Consider the following 17575-nt stretch of genomic DNA (forward strand, 5'->3'; position numbering starts at 1 on the left):
TTTTATTTGTATAGTTAAATCTCTGAGATAAAGGTTGTTGCTCCAGTAATTAAGCATATCGCTCGCCTAATCTCGGTTCCAAGCTTTGAACTTTGATCTTTGATATCAATGCCCCTTTACGGATTAACCTCTTTGAATATGATCTCCACCTCGCAACTGATGTTTAGACATATCTCGCTGTAGTTGGCGAGTAAAACTCAACCTGGCCGGCTTTGGGTGTGCGTAGAGGGATACCCAACAGCCTAAAACACAAATGATATAATCACCGACAATCACTCAAGCCCGCGCCCACACCTTATCTAAAGAGCGATACTATTCATACCCTTGGCGACATCCTCTACATTTACTTCCACCCCACTCACCTTCTTTTTCCTATTCCTCCTATTCTTCTTTTTAATGGTGCCTTCTGCTACCTGCTCTTCCTTCACTGTCTCCTCCACCAGCGGCTTCTCACGGCGGACATACAGCGCCGTATGATTAAACGCCCTCCCACCACCAATATCCTCACTCCCATCCACGCCCGTCAAAACCACCGCATCACACTCCCGCAGGCAGTCCACAAACTCCGGATACGCTGCCGCCGCATTAATCTTCCTATCATCTCATCAGCACCCTCTCCCCTCCCCCCCCCCCCCCCCCCCCCAAAACCCCTACCCCACCAGCCTCCCCCACCGACAAGGGTAAAACTCACAAATCCATAAACGCCGCCACATCATTCGCCAGCACCACCCCCGGTCTTGCGCGCAACGCGCTCTGCAACACCTCATACTCCAAATGCGGCGCAAACAGCATCACCTCCGCGCCAATTCTTGCCTGTGCCTCAGGATCCACGAGGACCGTTGCGCCGAGCTCCTCTGTTAGGAAGCGTGTATCGGCGGTACTGAACGCGGGGTCCTGGAGGTAGAGCTTTGCATCCAGGAGCTTTGACAGTGCTAGCGCAAGAGAGAGCTGCAGTAAGCTACTGGTGTAGGTGGGTCCGTGGAGGCTTCCGAGGCCGAGGACGACGACGGAGGTGATGGGTGGTGTGGAGGTGCTTGTGAGGGCTGCTGTGAGAGTTTGGAGGAGGGGGGAGGAGTTTAGGTCGGTGGTGGCTGTAGCAAGGTTTTTGACGGCGGTGGGGTGCCAGGTGGTGTATTCGGGGGTGGTGGAGTCGGAGAGGGTGTTGTGGGGTTTTGTGAGCTCCGAGGGCTTCCGGAGGGGGGCACGCCCTTTGCCTACGATGTTGGACCAGCCATCGGCGCTGGGGGTGATTCTGTTGCGGCGCCGGGACACTGTGGGATGTTAGTTTTTGAGGACTGGGTTTTGGGGGCGGACATGTGTGACGTACTGGTGATGTTGGACCCGAGTGAAGCTTTCCGAGGCCTGGGATATGGGATTTTTCTGGAAGGGCCTTGCTGGCTGGTTACCCGGCAATTTCTGGACTGTGCAGGGTCCATCCAGGGAGAAGAAGCTTAACTCGACCTCTCCTCATGATGATGGCAGCATGCATGCGGAAGGTAAGCATCAATTTGCAGCATTTGTGGGTCGTGGTGTCAATGATCGCTTAACAGGTATTTTCTACTATGTCACGAAAAGCCACAAAAAACGAACAGAAAGAGTTTTTTTTACATCTAATATTGTTTATAATGAACTTCTAGGGAAGCTAAGAATTTTCTTCTGGCTCTGGGAAGTTTATAAACCGTCGCATTTTACAAAAACCACCCAAACTCCCCTAAACACTACGTTCCCCAAAATATACACCGAGGCCTAGCTAGCTAGCCCTGGGGCTTGAAGGAGGCTGATCTTCAGGCATCAAAAGATTGCCATATGTGCTTTGAAAAGCACGCATCCTATCACCCCCCACCAGTATAACTCTCTGCCAAGTAAACCATGCCGTGTCATGCAATATGTCTCCGCAATGTGATACAGCATTGTAATTGTATACTTCCCCCATACGTATTTGCCCATTAGGCTTGATATTTATCCGATAGAAGTTCAGATCTTGTACGGTTCGTTTTTGGTTTGTGATATTAAACCCACTCTTCGCATAGTAATCTTCGAAAAGAGTAGAGAGTCTCATTTCTCCAGGCGCCGCGATGGTTAGTCTTTCCCATGCCCCGGAGATCAGAGGGGGATCAAAGGGATCGCCGAGCCAAAAGTCAAACATGGTCACAACACTGTTACTAGGCAATTCGACATACTGGGTCATCTGGGGCGGATTATACATGGGAGGATGTATTATTGGGGGGAGATTTTCCTGTCGGGTGTTATTCTTGCCAACTTCAGGTAGTATTGGCAATTGTATATTCGCTTGCTGTGGGATAAAGAATGTCGGAGGTGGTGGTGGTGGCGGTACTGATGATGGTATCTGTGCCTGGGAAGCTACACGGGGTCCAATATGCTGTCTATTTATCATAGCTAACTGGGCCTGACGTGGATCTCCCCACCTGTGTGGAGCCTGTGGAGGATATGGGATCTGCTGAGTATGCTGAGGATTGGGGACCTGAGGATACTGAGGATACTGAGGATACGGAGGGTACTGAGGAGGCGGGGGCTGATGATACTGAGTATACGGAGAAAGCTGAGGATGCGGGGGCTGATGATACGGAGGGCGTGGATTCTGTAGATGCCGTGGGGGCCGGAAAGGCTGTGAGGGACCATGTTGGGTATGCTTCGGAGGACCGCGAGGTTTGTTGTACGTCACTCCTAGTCCCATTTGTACCTTGGATGACGGTTTAAATTCGACAGGCTCCTTGTGTATAACCAGTTTTGTCCCCTGGGGCTCCTTTTTCACCGGCAAATGTGGTTGAAATCTAGCCTTGTTCGCATCAATCTGAGCCCGACATGTTCCAGAAATCTGTGCAAGCTCCTCTTCAATATCGTCCCAGTCATATAACGCCCAGAATTCCGGATCCTCACGATCTGTAACCGTGGAGTCATCTGTTTCGAAGTTCCCTATACCATCCGTGGGCCTCTCAACAGGTATAGGTTTCGTAGCTGGCGTTACTTCTATTGTTTCTACCTTTGGAGTCTCCGTCTTAGGGGTCTTTGCTTCTAGAATAGGAAGTTCTACTTTGATGGTCTCTGTTTCTGAACTAGGAAGCTCTACGTCGGTGGTCTCTGTGTCTGGAGTAGGAAGCTCTACTTTGGTGGTATCTGCCTCTAGAGTTGGAAGCTCTACTTCGGTGACCTCTGTTCCGTCGGTGGCCTCTGTTCCTTCAGTCTCAGCCCCTGAACTCGAAGACTCCGTTCCTGAAGTAGTTGCTTTCAAAGTCTCTTCTTCCAGAGCAGCTGTTTCCTGAGTAACTACAGCAGGAATAGCTGTCTCGGAGCTCACTGGCTGTGGAGCGACTGTAGGTGGAGTAGTTACACGCGGAGTAGCTACACGCGGAGTAGCTACACGCGGAGTAGCTACACGTGGAGTAGTTACACGTGGAGTGGCTACGTATATACGTGGCGTGACGACACGAGGAGTAGCTCCACGCAGAGTAGCTACAACTAAAGTAGCTACACCCAGAGTAGCTACAACTGAAGTAGCTACACCTGGAGCAGCTATACCTGGATCAGCTACACCTGGGGCCGCTGGAACTGAAGCCACCGTCGCCATATTTGCACCTGTCGCTGTCGCTACCGCTGTACGCCTCCTCCTCCTTGATGAGTCCTGCCTACTACCAAAGTATCTATAGGTAAAGTTGTTGTGAAATTGTCCCCGTATTGGCGCAGGATCATTCCCCGGGGCAGAGAATCCGCGGGGCCGGTGGTGTTGCCTGGGTGGCATGAGTCTGGTTTTGTGAAGGTATCGAGGTTGGGGAAAGAGATGAAGTGCGCTTTATTTATTCCTGGAGAAGATATATATGGTTTTTTTGGTTGGTGTACGTGGTTGAAATAGATGCATAGAGATGTGTTCTGTTGGGCGTTGTAGAAATGTGGTTGTTTCCGTACTACATGTAATATATATAGTTTGTCGAGCGCCGAGAAAAGATGACCCTTCAATCATGGTGCACAGCCTACCCCAAGGTTATTTGGGCGAGCCCCCGGATAGAGTCTGGTACACAGGCCGTGGTATGTCTACTCAACGAAGAAGGAGTGACATGGTAAAGTTCTGGGAACGAGATTACGTTGAATACCCTGTTTACCAGTATGTAGTTATTAATTGGAGAAAATACAAACCCTAACCTTGGAATCGACCGAGTGATTTATTATGATACAAACCCCTGCTAGTTCCGTCTGGTACACACACTTACTAATCTATTCCATCAACGCAAAATTAGCTTTATCTCCAAACGTTATTGCATTCCAAGGATTTCTAGTTAGTTCCTCAATAGGGTTTTACCTAAGAGTATTCGGTCGCTTTCGGTGATCTACGTGCATCAAACTCCGAAAATACATTCAGATACTTCAAAAATGATGGAACATACCTGGTTAAGACAGAAACACTTAGAAGCTCCTGTTAATACGCATTATATAGTAGGCTGCCACTATCATGGCTATGATATATTTTCTGTCGTAACCAGCGGCCTTCGATCGTAATGTATTCCACATTGATCCCAAAGTCCTGGCCCTGGTACGACCTAGTATTCAGTTTCGTCTCCCCCCAGAACATACACCAACTCTACTACGTGCACACGCCCCCCACCCCACTCATCGAAACCCTCCCCAACGAGATTCTCCTCCTGATCACAAGATGGCTGTACATGGAAGACATCGTCAACATCATCTGCGCCGCCCCCGGCATCGGCCCCGCCTACTCCCTCGCCCTCACAATCTCCACCGAGACTGACCCCGACCTTCCCGAGACGTTTATTGCTACGAAGAATGGGCTCAGATACTGGCACCAGATCATACGTTACAAGGGGGGTGAGGCGCGCTGGTGGTCGCCGAAAACGCCGGTGGGGGTCGTGAGCTCGGAGACTTTGCAGGGGATTAGGACGCTGAAGAGGGCGTGTGGGATGAAGAACGTGGCGGTCATGAGGGTACTGGGAGTTGTGAAGTGGGTGGTGCTGTCTGAGCCGATTTTTGCGCTTTTGGATAGTAAGGAGGTGGTGGGCTCGCGCCGTCCTTCTCCGAAGAGCAACGTGGGTACTGAAAGAGGTCGAAATCCTTTGTTCCGGGGTAGTAATAGGTTGAGAGGCGGACTAATAGGGCGTGGGCGTGGGCCAATACGGCGATGAGGGCGTGGTATAAGTCATCATGTACATGTAACTAAAAAGCTATGGTCATATATGAAGAGAGGGAAGAAATCACAACAGTGTATACTTCTCCATCGTGACTTACGAAACCTTTGGCATGATTGCGGAATGTAGCTTATCACTTGAAAGATACCCGCGAGGGGACCTACTAGCAATCTCAGGCAATCATTCGCAAGAGAAGAAGTATCGAGACCGCCTATGTACCCACCAGTCTAGATGTGCACCTCAAGGCACAGCGTGTAAAGAGACAATGGCTCTAACCCGATTCCCACAGTGGTTGTTTTGGTGTCTCACTGGGGGTGGAGTTGAGCGTTTAGCATAAACTTTAAATACGCGGTTCCTGCCCGAGAGTCAATGACCACCTGTTAGGGCTTTCTACAAATAGAGCGGTCACCCCACACTAACAACTCCTCGACCACCATCTCACCTTCACCTTCCTCGTCGTCACCCACACCACCACCAACTCCTAAAACACCATCCATTCCCCACCCCGCCACCCATCAATTTATCATCTACCATATGCCTCTACATCAACCTTTTATAAATCTTCACCTCCGCCTCACACACCCACCACTTTTATCATGCAAATGGCTCTAGAAAGTTACTGACCAAACTAGAAACCCAATGACGTCCCGATAACGAATATTATTTGAGGTAGAACTGAGTCTACCAAAGCTAAAGAGGCTATGAGACCAATGAAAGAAATCTTGGTCAAAAACCATCACTAACTGGGCCATTGCAACACGTACGTCCCGTTTTGGGAGAAAACCGTTGCATAGGGCACAGCCCAAAATGCCAGATAAAAGAAAAAGAAAAAAAGACAAAGGAGAACTCTGGCCAGCAGACTCACACGCGGCGCATCCATAAGGCCGGAAGAGAGGAGCACCTGTCAAAACCTTAATAACCAAGCATGGCTTTGCATGGCCTGATACGACCCACATTTCCTCGAGGCAGGCTCCGACTAAGTATTAAAACCGGAGTCCCTGGATATATCAAGACTACAAATATGTCTAATTGGTCTAGTTCGACTCAAATAACCCATGCTATCACCGGGTGTTTACCAGTCTTTTATGACCATGGCTGACCCGCGAAAGATCGCCAATTGAGTGTATAAGAAATGCTATGAGCGAAATCGGGATTACACTTCGCTCGAGTGATACCGTGTGATTAGCTCACTCACCGATTATCACTCGTTTATTTCAAAAAACACTGCACGGCTCGCCAGAAATCAAGACCATCATAGGCGAGGCCATAAAGTCGCTGCCATATAAGTATCTACTAGTTTTGGGATCCATGCAAGATAACCTTGCATTGAACCTTAAATTCACCTGATGGTTCCTGCATACTCGAGTAGAGCGAAAAACTTACCTTTCATAGTAGTTCAAACAACACACAGAACTTTAGTATTTGTTTATTTCCCTCACACTATCTCAACCCAATTACAAAAGAAAAAATGAGAACCCAGACGCCCTACAATAAAACAGGAAATTGTCATAAAGAAAATAAAAATAGGAGAGTGAGCGGCCGTTATGCGTTACGCGTTAGTAAAAAGAGGTAAGGACAATCGTCTGCAAAGCCATTATCGGAAAGATGAGAATCAAAAGATTCTCGAACCCACTCAAACTGCCGCCGCATTTCTCCTTACAGCCAGATCCGCCATTCCTCCGGCCAACCGATTCTTATTCACAAATCCACCTTCCTTCGCACCCCCCGAATTCGACCACGTAAGATTACCGCTCCAGTCCCAAGTCTCTAAGGCCTCTTTCTGAATCCTCCACAACTCCGTCCCCATATCAATCAGCTGCTCACCAAACTCTTTCAAAACAACCTCCACATCTAGGTCCTCATCGATATCAACATGTTCGCCTAGTCCAGCCTCACCACCAAAGGTGGCCCTGTACCAGCAATCCTTCAGATGATCGACCCACGGCGCCGCTAGTTCCGGCTTGATGTTGTTTGCGACTAGATAGAAACTTGAACGATTCCTGTGCGCAGCTTTTGGCTTGAACAAGTGGATATCGGAGAACTTGTTAAACTGGTACAACATCGCTACAGTATCCCAGTGATCTGCCCCATGAAGCAGCACAATCATTGACCCCCCGGGACGCACGTGGGTTAGTCCCAGGATCAGTTGGGATAATGTTAATCTCAGCGGCTCCCACTTTCTGAGCATTCCATGCTCATGGCCTCTCAGCCTGTTTCCGTCACAAATGACGAGCCCATAGCTCCATAGCTTTGGCAACGGCCTATTCTTGCTAAATTCGTCCCTATCAGGGGAGTCTGCGGGGATGCTCGCGCCAGTTGGGAGGAATACGGTGTGCATAGTAATGTCCGTATATGTGATCGCCACATTACTTCTCCCCTGAGTTCGGAGCAGCATTTGATGTCCGCCCTGGGCAGTAGGGAGGCTAGTTCCGTCAACTACACATCGGAAGTTCTGGCGGAGTGCGTAGTCGGCAAAGCCGCCGGGGGCAATACAGAGGTCGAGCACTGATTGGCAATTTTCGTGGCTGAAGGCGTGGGTGGCATCGTTGATTTGGGCGGCGATCTTGATCATCATATTATAGAAGCCCTTTTGCTTCTGTAAGTTTGCAGTGTCGGCGGCAAACTGTCGATTCTTGAAGAATGTATCTGCCTCTTCTGATTTCCAGCCCTGGATACCATAATTCGGTAAGTTATAGATCTGGTGTAATACAGATGAAATCTAGCTTCAAATACGTACTTCTCCGCGGAAAACTTGCAGTTCTCGGTATATATTTACATTTGCCTCGAGGTACGCCTTTACAGCTGACCATTTAGGCTGCGATGGGCGAGTGTAAAACCTCGTTCTCGGCCATGGTCTCTCGGAATTACTAGAACTGGTTGAATCGCCAACTTTATCCTCAAGGACTGAAAATCGATTGGATGACATCTATTCGAATTAGTATTATATAAGCCAAAAAAGCTCGAGAAGACCGGGTTTTATACAATTAACTTGAATTCAGCTAGCGCTTATAATTACTTGAGTCGCTCCCCTAGCCTTATGCAACAACAACTAGAATCCAGTACCGGTATACCACAACTAAATAAGCTTCGCTTATTCGTAAAAGGATTCTGGATGAGAGCTCGCGGATAGTGAGGAAGAAAAGGACTATTCTCAACTGCACAATTCGGCTTCAATATATACAAGTTTAAGGCCTCCCATTTTTCGACTGAGCGAGAAGCCAACAATGTGAATCATTAGGCAAGCAGCATAGCCTCGTCCGAGTGATTCCGCGTGACGATTGGCCGCCTTATTCTTGATAGTAGATGTGATTGGTCGCATTGATCCAACAACCAGATTTCCAGTCAGAGATGGAAGCATCTGGAGTGATAGGCGGTCTCCCTTGCCTGTTAATACAATTAATTATACATATCAGGCCGCTACAACTCTCCTAAATATAAGACCTATCGCGTTGGCCAAAAAGAAATCTTGCGATCTAGAACCTCAGGAATCAGGTTGACAGGCGAGAATGCGATTCGTCGGGAATAGGCAGTTTTGAGGTGACGACGACAGCCACTCTAGAGATGTCGATCCTCAAAGAGCGACCAGGCTATCTTCCTCAAAAACGTTTCCTGAGAGCGCTAAGTTGAAACAAATACCCTAATTTGTCAAGTGTCTCCTCGGTGCCTAACTTCTGACGTCGCGTTGCACACAGCTAGGACCTTGAGGAGTGTATGTAGTTAGAAGTAAAGGCCACTCACATTCTGTTAAACTCATCCCAGCTCCCGCGATTGATTGGCTGGTAAACATCCTTCCCGAGCTGAGATTGGACAGCCTCGATCCTCAAAACAAGCATGTGCATGCACGTGTTTATCTTTGGTCTTGCAGGTTAATGGCTATATCTGGTGACAGCTTTATCAGCTCCTATATTAGGGTTATGCTACAACAGAGGCAAAGACATCACTCAGATGACCAGAGTACGTACGGTAGTGGTTGTAACTTGCAAGATGGGTTCTAGAGGTTTATATAGACGAGTGGTACGTACCATTTCTCGAGCCACGTATTCTAGACAAGACACAAGTAGGAAGAGTACAGCTCGTCTGCCATGAAAAAGACAGGAGCGTAGTTAGCCTCAGTGAGATCGGGCTGCTACTTGGAGCTTGGGCCACCACTGCGGGGCGATATACTTCAGATGCAGCCTTGTTCCACTTTGAGCTTAAATGGCGATCTCTCATTTGCCATCGAACCGCAGCGCCGTGTAAGCCTTATCTAAACCTTACGGACCCTTATCCGAATCGCAGGCTGTCTAGGAAGTCCCTCTCCATGGCGATATATATAGGCCTCTAACAAGCATCCCCCACAAGGCTACGATAAATGATTAGCAACCCATCATGCAGCACTTTAGATAAGAGCATCAGTAAGTCTTCACTTTCCCCACCGGGCCTGAGCAGTAATGTGTATTTATTGAAAAGCCAACCAGGCTAGGTTATCTAACGATCGACAGGACTCCGCCAAAAGTGAAGATTTACACGCACAGCCCCGCCCCCGGGCCCACGAGACGGGAGTCAAGCTCGATCCCAGGTTTCCTCAGTCTCGAAACCCGTCAAGGTACCCGTAACAAGTGGGAACGCTCTCGCACCCTAGCGAATGCGCAACAGTGTATTGTTAGGCTAGGGATCTGAGACTAGGCCGGTTTTATACTGGGGTTAGAATCGTTAGATACTAGAATATCCTGGTACCCTGATGAGATAGGAAGCTAGAAGTCCGAGCACTATCTTCCCTGAAAATCGCTCGTTACAAGAATCAATATCGTCCCCCACACTCAAAAGCCTAATCATGAACCATGTATATATAACTACTCGTTATATACAGGGTCAAAATGAGAGGTCTGTCAGGGTTAGGGTTCTCAATATTCACTTAGATTTCTGTCCCACTACTTCGCACAATCTACGTACTACAAGCACAACAGTAGATACAGGTACGGAAAGTTATGAGCTATTAGTAAAGCCCTTAATAGTAGGGCTATGCCGTTACTAATAGAAGAACCGTCAATGCCTGACTTGAATACCATGTTCGAGACTACAGTACCAAAAAAGGGGATGTAATAGGTACTTTAGCAATACGGAATTGCGCAAACCTTCCGAATTAAGTTGCGATTCTAACTATTATACCGTAGAAATACCGCAACCTCGCGGTATTCTGCTAGATGAGGTACTGACTCTGAATCCGATCGCTTTTTTGGTACTGTAGGTAGCTACATCAACGCTATGGATAGCTCTGTAACATGCCGGTCTGCAATGGTTACTGAAGACGGGACCGAGGGTTTATTTAGATCGATACCAGCTAGTGGTTGATCTATCAGTAGAAATCGGACTCAACTCAGTTAAGAATCATCACTATAGTCGTTCACAGGGTTCGGACGAACACTGGCTATAGACGAACAGGGGTTTTTGGACAAATAGGAAACGATGGGAAAGATCGCTTTGGCAGCTTGGCTGTTTCTTGCCATATAATTAAGAACCCTGGTTCGTCTTCACCCAATGTTCGCCCTCACCCCGTGAACGACTGTAATTAAGTTTAGAAACCACCCACCCGCGATTCAACTTTCTATAGGTCCGTCAAAAAGAAAAAAAAGACAGAGCCTCAGCCAGGAGAACCTGGGGGAGCGCCAGAGATACCGATGTTGGTATATAACTCAATTTTAAGAATCTTCTAAGACTTGAATAAATACATTGACCCCCACATTAGGGTCCACTAGTGGTCTTGGCTCACAGCCACTCACTCGCTCCGCACTAAACAACCCAACGCCAAACGTATTTCTTCTAATTACGCATTTAAAGAAACATATACTTTTAGAGGTGCTTTATATAACTCTAGACTAGGCCTGGGCGAATATTCCGCGACCTATCTGTTATCTCTTAAGCTACGGCTACTATTAGTACCTCATATCGCGATTGGGAGCCACATACACCCCCGCCGACAGAGAGGAATCCGGCTCCTGGCGCTGATGAATTCAATGATATCATAGTTTCCGGGCTGCAAGTGTGTCTATAAAGATAATTTTATATTTCTACTATAGCCAAGTGCGTACATACATAAGTCCGTTTCTCACTCCCCTCATTATTCCACCCAACCCGCAGTCATAACCATAACCATAGCCAACCGTAAGGAAAGATTTCATCACAACAAAAGAAAGCCCACCTCATCATCAGAAGCAGCAGCGCATCTCAAAACCAGACATAGAGCAAAAAACGAAACAACAAAAGAAAAGCCATCTACATCTAGCTCTTCTAAAAGAGCCAAGACACAAATGTTCTATAAAACCATCCACCGCCACGCCCGGTCTCCTTCTCCGCCTGGTTAGCCAAGAACGCTTCCTCCTCTCTATCGATCCTGTCCTTGCCGGTAAACAAGTCCGCATCCTCCGGCGCTAGCCCCGAGTTCTTGTACAAGAACTTGTATCCAAAGATCATAATCAAGTACAGCGGGATACCCAGATAACCTGTTATAAACGTCTTATAATCCCACTTGCCATATTCTCCAGGCACAAACGCATTCCAGTTCTTAAACACCGCAATCAGGATGCACATCACAAGGGCGGCATACGATCCCGCCGGTCCGAAAGGCGCCGTATACGCCAGCTGGTCGTCCGTGACGTTCTGAGCGCGGCGCGCGCGCACAAAGTAGATGTGTGTGACAAGGATCGAGATCCACGTCAGGATACCGAAGATGGTGACGAGGTTGACAAAGTACAGGAACACTGTTTTGGAGTCCTCGGCAACGTTCATGAATGCCAGCAGGGAGAAAAATGCCGATGCGGCGAGGGCGTTGTAAGGGACACCGCGGGAATCAGTTTTAGCCAGGAAGGCCGGGGCCTTTCCTTCTTTTGCGAGACCGTAGATAGTTCGTGAAGCGATGTAGAGGTCCGAGTTCGAGGCGGAGAAGACGAAGATGAGGATACACGCGTTGAGAATTCCGGGGAGGTGAGGGATGCCGCTGAGCTGGATGGCGACGACGAAGGGACTCGCGGTTGCGCCGGTGGACTGCTTGGTAGCGAAGATGAGCTCGGGGGAGTCGTAGGGGACGAGCATTCCGAGGAGGAAGACGGAGAAGACATAGAAGAAGACGATACGGTAGAATGTCAGCTTGATTGCGCGGGGGATAGTCTTTCGCGGGTTCTGGGCCTCGCCGACGGTCACACCGACGAGCTCAGTCCCGAGATAGGCGAAGGTTGCGCTGATGAAGGTGGACCAGAGAGCGAGGAAGCGGCCAGTGTCGCCAGTGTCCACGTAGGTTTTGAAGGCGCCGGGATTCTTCCAGTAGCGGAAACCTTTGCGGTCGTGGTCGGGGCCGCCGCCGAGCACGAGGACGACGGAGAGGATGATGAGGGCGACGATGGTCACGACTTTGATACCTGTGGGAGGGTTAGAGGGTATTCATGGATTACTCGGGGGGTGAGGGGGATTTCGTACTGGATAGCCAGAATTCAAACTCTCCGAAAAAGCGGATTCCAAAGTAGTTGATGCAGACGATAACAACCAGAAAGATAACAATCCAGACTCCCGGATTGACTCTGTCTCGATCAACCCAATACTGTATCACCAGCGCCGCAGCCGTCAATTGATTTGGCGTGACAATGATATATCTATTCACGCACCAGAGCCATCAGCACTTGATATCCCAGGAAGAAGTACTAATACTAAAGAAAATAGCAATGGAAAAAGTACATACTTAAACCAATACGTATACCCCAAAGCAAACCCTAGAGCCGGATCACAAAACCTCGTCGCATACCCTGTAAACCCCGAAGACATTGGCAGCCACGCCGCCATCTCGCCCAGCGCACACATTACCAAATACACCAAGAAGCCCACAATCGAATATGAGATCAATATAGACGCAGGTCCCGCACGGGTCAGCGCCGATCCGCTAGTACACACATCGAGTTAGCACCTTTCCGTCCATCCTACACATACATGTAATTATAAAGCTTAACGCCAGGCGCATTGACACTCACGTTCCAATAATTAATCCTGTCCCGATAGCACCACCGATAGCAATCATAGTGATGTGTCTCGCCTTGAGCCCACGATGCAGGTCCATCTCGCCCTCATTGGGCAACTCTGTGACTGGCTCATCGATCTTCTCGTTGCTGCGGGTGCCCCGCTGCTCCGATGAGGAGGAGGAGATACTGGTGCCGTTTCCTCTGCGGTTCATGGTGGTGGTTGGCGAGAAAGAAAGCTGGATCTCTATGTCTGTTTGGTCTGGTCGCGTATATTTATAAGTATATGTTATTTTTCCAGCGGAGAGGGTGCAGTGCCGTCATGCAGTGGTAATGATATGATGGAGAGGAGAGGAAACTAACCAGGCAAGTGAAGAACGACAATCCCAAGTGAGCTACTCTAGAGAATGGAAAATACACCTGTGCGGGGGGAGGGGAGGTAAGATATAGTCAGTCCAGTTCTGGGGACGTGATACAAAGAAAATAAAGCACAAGGCAGGGAGAGGTAGGCAGGTAGGCGGGTGCTGACAGGGAAAGTGATTTTTAATTTGCCTCACTGGTGAATCTCTGCTGCTGCTGCTGCTGCTGCTTCTACGAGGCGCTCTCTATCTCCTTCCTAAAATGTACACACAGTTGAGAATACCTACCTACCACAGCTGTGCCCAGAAGATAACCATGAAGCTAGAGTATCAACTTACCTACATACTCCACCAACGTACTCCTATGCCCAGGTTAGCTTCCTTCCAAGTACCCCAACTTCTCGAAAGCCTTGGGAAGTTGCCTCTCTCCCTCTCGTTTCGCCAAAAGCAACCAAAAAGCAAAACATATGTATGTATCCCGGAGATCTATCTCGATCCAGTAACGTTCTCCCCAACCCTAATTTCAACAATCAAATAAGCTCCCGACGAAAAGCGAACCTCCTCCCCCCGCAACCAATCCTCGTATTATGTAGTGGTAGTACTCGCGACAGGCATGAAGTACCCGAATATGCAGCTGCAAGTTTTTGGTGTATTTTTGACTTCTAATCCAATGGAAATTGCAGATTAGGACGTGCATTTTCGGGTACTTGTTACCTGCTGCGAGTAGTGGTAGAAGCAGCTAATTCAGTAATAGAAAATCAGAATAGATTTCAAAACAGCACTTCTCTCCCTCCTATCATCAACAGAGGATGAAACCACCAGCCTGTGTAACCAAACCCCTCCACGAATCAGTACCGCCGCTAGGGATGTTGCACAAACACCACCGACCGGAATGCCCCCGCAGTTGCAGCGAGATCTTGTGGTGGAAAGGCGTCCATTTGTCCGTGCGCCAGCCAGCCATCAAGCCTCTGCCCCCAAGAAAGCCGTTGCCAACTCTGCTTCTTTTTCTTATCAGGTATCAGGGCCGACCGACGTATGATGCCAGCGGTCAACTGAGCGAGAAACATAGGAAAACATACGGCCATATCTCTTGACTAACAGAGCTCGTATGCAAGAGAATTTACATTACTTTTTCAAACGCATTTTATCCGGCTGGGCTCGCGAAGCTCCTCCTCATCCTCCTCACCAGCTCTCTTGGCGGGCGGTAAACAAGATTCCTCAGCATTCATCGGGAAGGTCCCGTTGCCAGAGATCTCTGGGCTGACGAGTTCCCTCCGTCGCGTGTTCGGTTTACTATTCAGGATGGAGCAGCTATGTACTCTAGACTTTAGAGTAAGTAGACTACATGTAGACAGCCGTACTCTATCGTACCTCCCCGTAGAGATTAGACAAAACTAGCTAGTTAGTAATCTATCGCGAAACTAGAGCACCTACTACCGCGGTCCCTGCACGCTGATACTGCGGTACGCCATCCTTGGAGACCACAACCCGCGCCCTCTACTTGAACCCTAGCTCCCGCTAACCATAGCCCCCGCTAAAACAAAGGCTTCAGTAGAGATAGGAACTGTATCGCGAGGAAATATGTAGATATTGACTACTGTACTTACTAACAAGTACTCTACCGATTTCTGCGCGCCTATCGTGAACGAAACCCTCTACCCTCATAACCCATCCCTACCGCGCCCCACTTCACGCGCGGCCATAGATGATAGAATAGGATGATCCCTGCCACGAGATCCACCTCCCTATCACAAATGATAAGTACATACCATCTTGACAGTTAGAAATGTGATAAATCATCAGATATGTACCCGTTCGAAACCGCGCCTTCCAGAACGCCTTGGGAGAACGGGAATCGGTGTTGCACAACGTTGGACGAAGAGATCCAGCCGCTAGATAGATAGATAGGGCCTAGCCTGATAGCGAGGCTCAACTTCATAGGTGCCTAGTATGTACATACAAGGTATGAGCAATTGAGACAGGTACCCTGTGACACTGGCCCTTGAGTCAGGTACCCAACCACTCACTCTTCACTCTCGGAGGGAGGCATTGTTATACCCAATCGATAAAGATCTGCTCTGTGTGACCTGTGTGTGTACCACGCCTGTACCACCCCCGCTGGTGGTACGAGTCTAAGCCACGGCGCACATGTACCACTGACTTGTACAATGCTCTCGGCATCCCCGTATGTACATTTACATGTACATACTTGTAAAAGTCGCGCAATATAACATGTATATCAATTGGGAGATCTCGAGAGTCTATTTACGTTTGCAGCCTTGTTCGTGGCGCGAGTGACGTGCTGTGAAGATATGTAGGCAGGAGCAGCCTTGGTTGAAGCTAGTGACTGGTATGATATATGATAGTTCGGGGAAGCCTTGGTGGAAGCTAATAGGACGGTAGGAGCCGATATGGGCTTTCGAGAAAGCCTTGTTGAATAATCTACACTAGTCAACACCAACAAACATAACATATAGCCATGAATCAATAAGGATTATAACATGCCGCTAGCTACATGTAGTGAGCACTTCTGGAAGCAACCATTTACATATTTGATGCTATTGGACGTTAGTCGAAAGACCCCGCACATGATATCCGGATTGAAGTCGAATTGTAACACCCTGCTAGCTAGTTAGCACGTCTTGAACACGTATGTACGAGATAGATACCGAAATAACAACCATATCTAATGCCATTCGAAGATAGTCGAAAACCCCCTCCGAGTTGGGGCCGAATACAATACGAGACGTGGACCGAACAGCCCCACGCATCGATACGAGCCCAACCGCACTTCCATTCGACTGGAAAGCACACCATCTTGTAATGATCAGGTGCCAGCATGCCACGGATCCGGTTCTCTGCGAGAGACTCTGGAAGTGGAATGCTCGAATGTTGGCTCTGAAACAGCGAAATCCGACAGGTAGAGAGAAAGGGATCGATCGAGAGGATTGAGATATGAGACTCTTTCACGGGTCAATGAATAGATATTACGTTACGTGTCACGTCAGGAGCGGCCCACCAGAAACGAACATGTACACGAAAAACAAACCTTAAACTTTACAACGTCACTCGACCCCCACATGTCCCTTCCACCACTCTTCACAAGAATAACCCAAGTATCATCGTAGATGAATTCGAATTCGAGGAAAACATCCATGCAGGGAAAAGAGGAGAGACTACGAAATAGATGAGTATTATGCCCTCCATCTATCCGCCAGGAAAGCCCTTTTAATCGCATTTTCCTCGCCGCAAATATACTGGCTTTGTTATGGTATTTTTACAATACATATAAGCAGATCAGTTCAGCGGCCAGCTAGATAAACCTCTAGCTCTGGCATCTCTTAAAATTCATCAATACTCTTCACACCCCGTCTTAATACTACACACTACTCAAGAACATAATTAAACAACCGCCCCCGCAAACGCAAGTCCCGGCATAACCATCCGCTAATTCTCTATAAACGCAACGCAGTATCCAAGTACATTGTCCATGCCTGGCAGAAACTCAACACAGGAGGCCACATCCCCAAATTCCAAGCCCTATATCCAGGCCGCGTATATGATCCTGTCCGTACTTGCAAGTAGTCTCTTTCAACGTACAAAGTGAGCATCGCCAACATATACAGCAATCAAAGGTTTGACGCTACATACAGTTCTCCATCACAGGCTGTTTCTGTCATACAGTGAGAAGATATGAGTGAGTACGATGCAATAACAGTGACTACATATAGTTTTCTGCTTGCCCCTGTATGTACACAAAATAGAACCTCATGCTCAGGCCCTTAGAAATAAAAAATGCAGAATAAAAACAGTTTCATTTCCTGAATTCGCGCGTGTAGATATATACGGAGGAAAGCCTATTGATTCGGCGTAGGGACTCGTACTCGAACGCGTGATCTCAAATCCCAATGACAACAGAGTCTGCGTAATAGTCATTACATCTCCGGGGATGGAAGTAGGTGGTCCTAGAGAAGCATTTGTAGCGCAATCTTACATGTAGGTAGGTACCCATGCCTCAAGGTGATAGCTGAGCGCCAAGGCCCGAGTGATATGTTATGATTACAATTCTGGGCACGAGCATGCA

At 48.4% G+C, this 17575-nt stretch overlaps 6 protein-coding genes across 6 annotated transcripts; 2 read left to right on the forward strand and 4 right to left on the reverse strand.

Moving 5' to 3' along the window:
- Window positions 1–299: 299 nt before the first annotated feature.
- Window positions 300–3586, reverse strand: H6S33_006313 (uncharacterized protein; the record flags this gene model as incomplete). The annotated part of the gene is made up of 4 exons (XM_044838000.1): window positions 300–594; window positions 692–1271; window positions 2020–3330; window positions 3538–3586. The coding sequence occupies 4 exons, from the start codon at window positions 3584–3586 to the stop codon at window positions 300–302; spliced, it is 2235 nt and encodes a 744-aa protein (XP_044689840.1).
- Window positions 3587–4508: 922 nt separating this feature from the next.
- Window positions 4509–5163, forward strand: H6S33_006314 (uncharacterized protein; the record flags this gene model as incomplete). The annotated part of the gene is made up of 2 exons (XM_044838001.1): window positions 4509–5054; window positions 5122–5163. The coding sequence occupies 2 exons, from the start codon at window positions 4509–4511 to the stop codon at window positions 5161–5163; spliced, it is 588 nt and encodes a 195-aa protein (XP_044689841.1).
- Window positions 5164–6786: 1623 nt separating this feature from the next.
- H6S33_006315 (uncharacterized protein) lies at window positions 6787–8079 on the reverse strand (the record flags this gene model as incomplete). Its single annotated transcript, XM_044838002.1, has 2 exons — window positions 6787–7821; window positions 7891–8079. 2 exons carry the CDS (start codon window positions 8077–8079, stop codon window positions 6787–6789), a joined length of 1224 nt encoding a protein of 407 aa, XP_044689842.1.
- A 1930-nt stretch (window positions 8080–10009) lies between these two features.
- On the forward strand, window positions 10010–10888 carry H6S33_006316 (uncharacterized protein; the record flags this gene model as incomplete). Its single annotated transcript, XM_044838003.1, has 7 exons — window positions 10010–10016; window positions 10227–10238; window positions 10307–10376; window positions 10463–10479; window positions 10593–10655; window positions 10744–10816; window positions 10879–10888. 7 exons carry the CDS (start codon window positions 10010–10012, stop codon window positions 10886–10888), a joined length of 252 nt encoding a protein of 83 aa, XP_044689843.1.
- Window positions 10889–11420: 532 nt separating this feature from the next.
- H6S33_006317 (uncharacterized protein) lies at window positions 11421–13347 on the reverse strand (the record flags this gene model as incomplete). Its single annotated transcript, XM_044838004.1, has 4 exons — window positions 11421–12544; window positions 12603–12775; window positions 12862–13059; window positions 13148–13347. The coding sequence occupies 4 exons, from the start codon at window positions 13345–13347 to the stop codon at window positions 11421–11423; spliced, it is 1695 nt and encodes a 564-aa protein (XP_044689844.1).
- A 1471-nt stretch (window positions 13348–14818) lies between these two features.
- H6S33_006318 (uncharacterized protein) lies at window positions 14819–16648 on the reverse strand (the record flags this gene model as incomplete). The annotated part of the gene is made up of 12 exons (XM_044838005.1): window positions 14819–14853; window positions 14926–15025; window positions 15099–15119; window positions 15170–15236; window positions 15303–15402; window positions 15452–15486; window positions 15550–15623; window positions 15761–15933; window positions 15997–16021; window positions 16080–16112; window positions 16173–16292; window positions 16541–16648. The coding sequence occupies 12 exons, from the start codon at window positions 16646–16648 to the stop codon at window positions 14819–14821; spliced, it is 891 nt and encodes a 296-aa protein (XP_044689845.1).
- Window positions 16649–17575: the final 927 nt, after the last annotated feature.

The sequence above is a fragment of the Morchella sextelata genome (genome assembly GCF_020137385.1).
Source record: "Morchella sextelata strain SCLS chromosome Unknown scls_20, whole genome shotgun sequence".
Classification (NCBI taxonomy): Eukaryota; Fungi; Ascomycota; class Pezizomycetes; order Pezizales; family Morchellaceae; genus Morchella; species Morchella sextelata.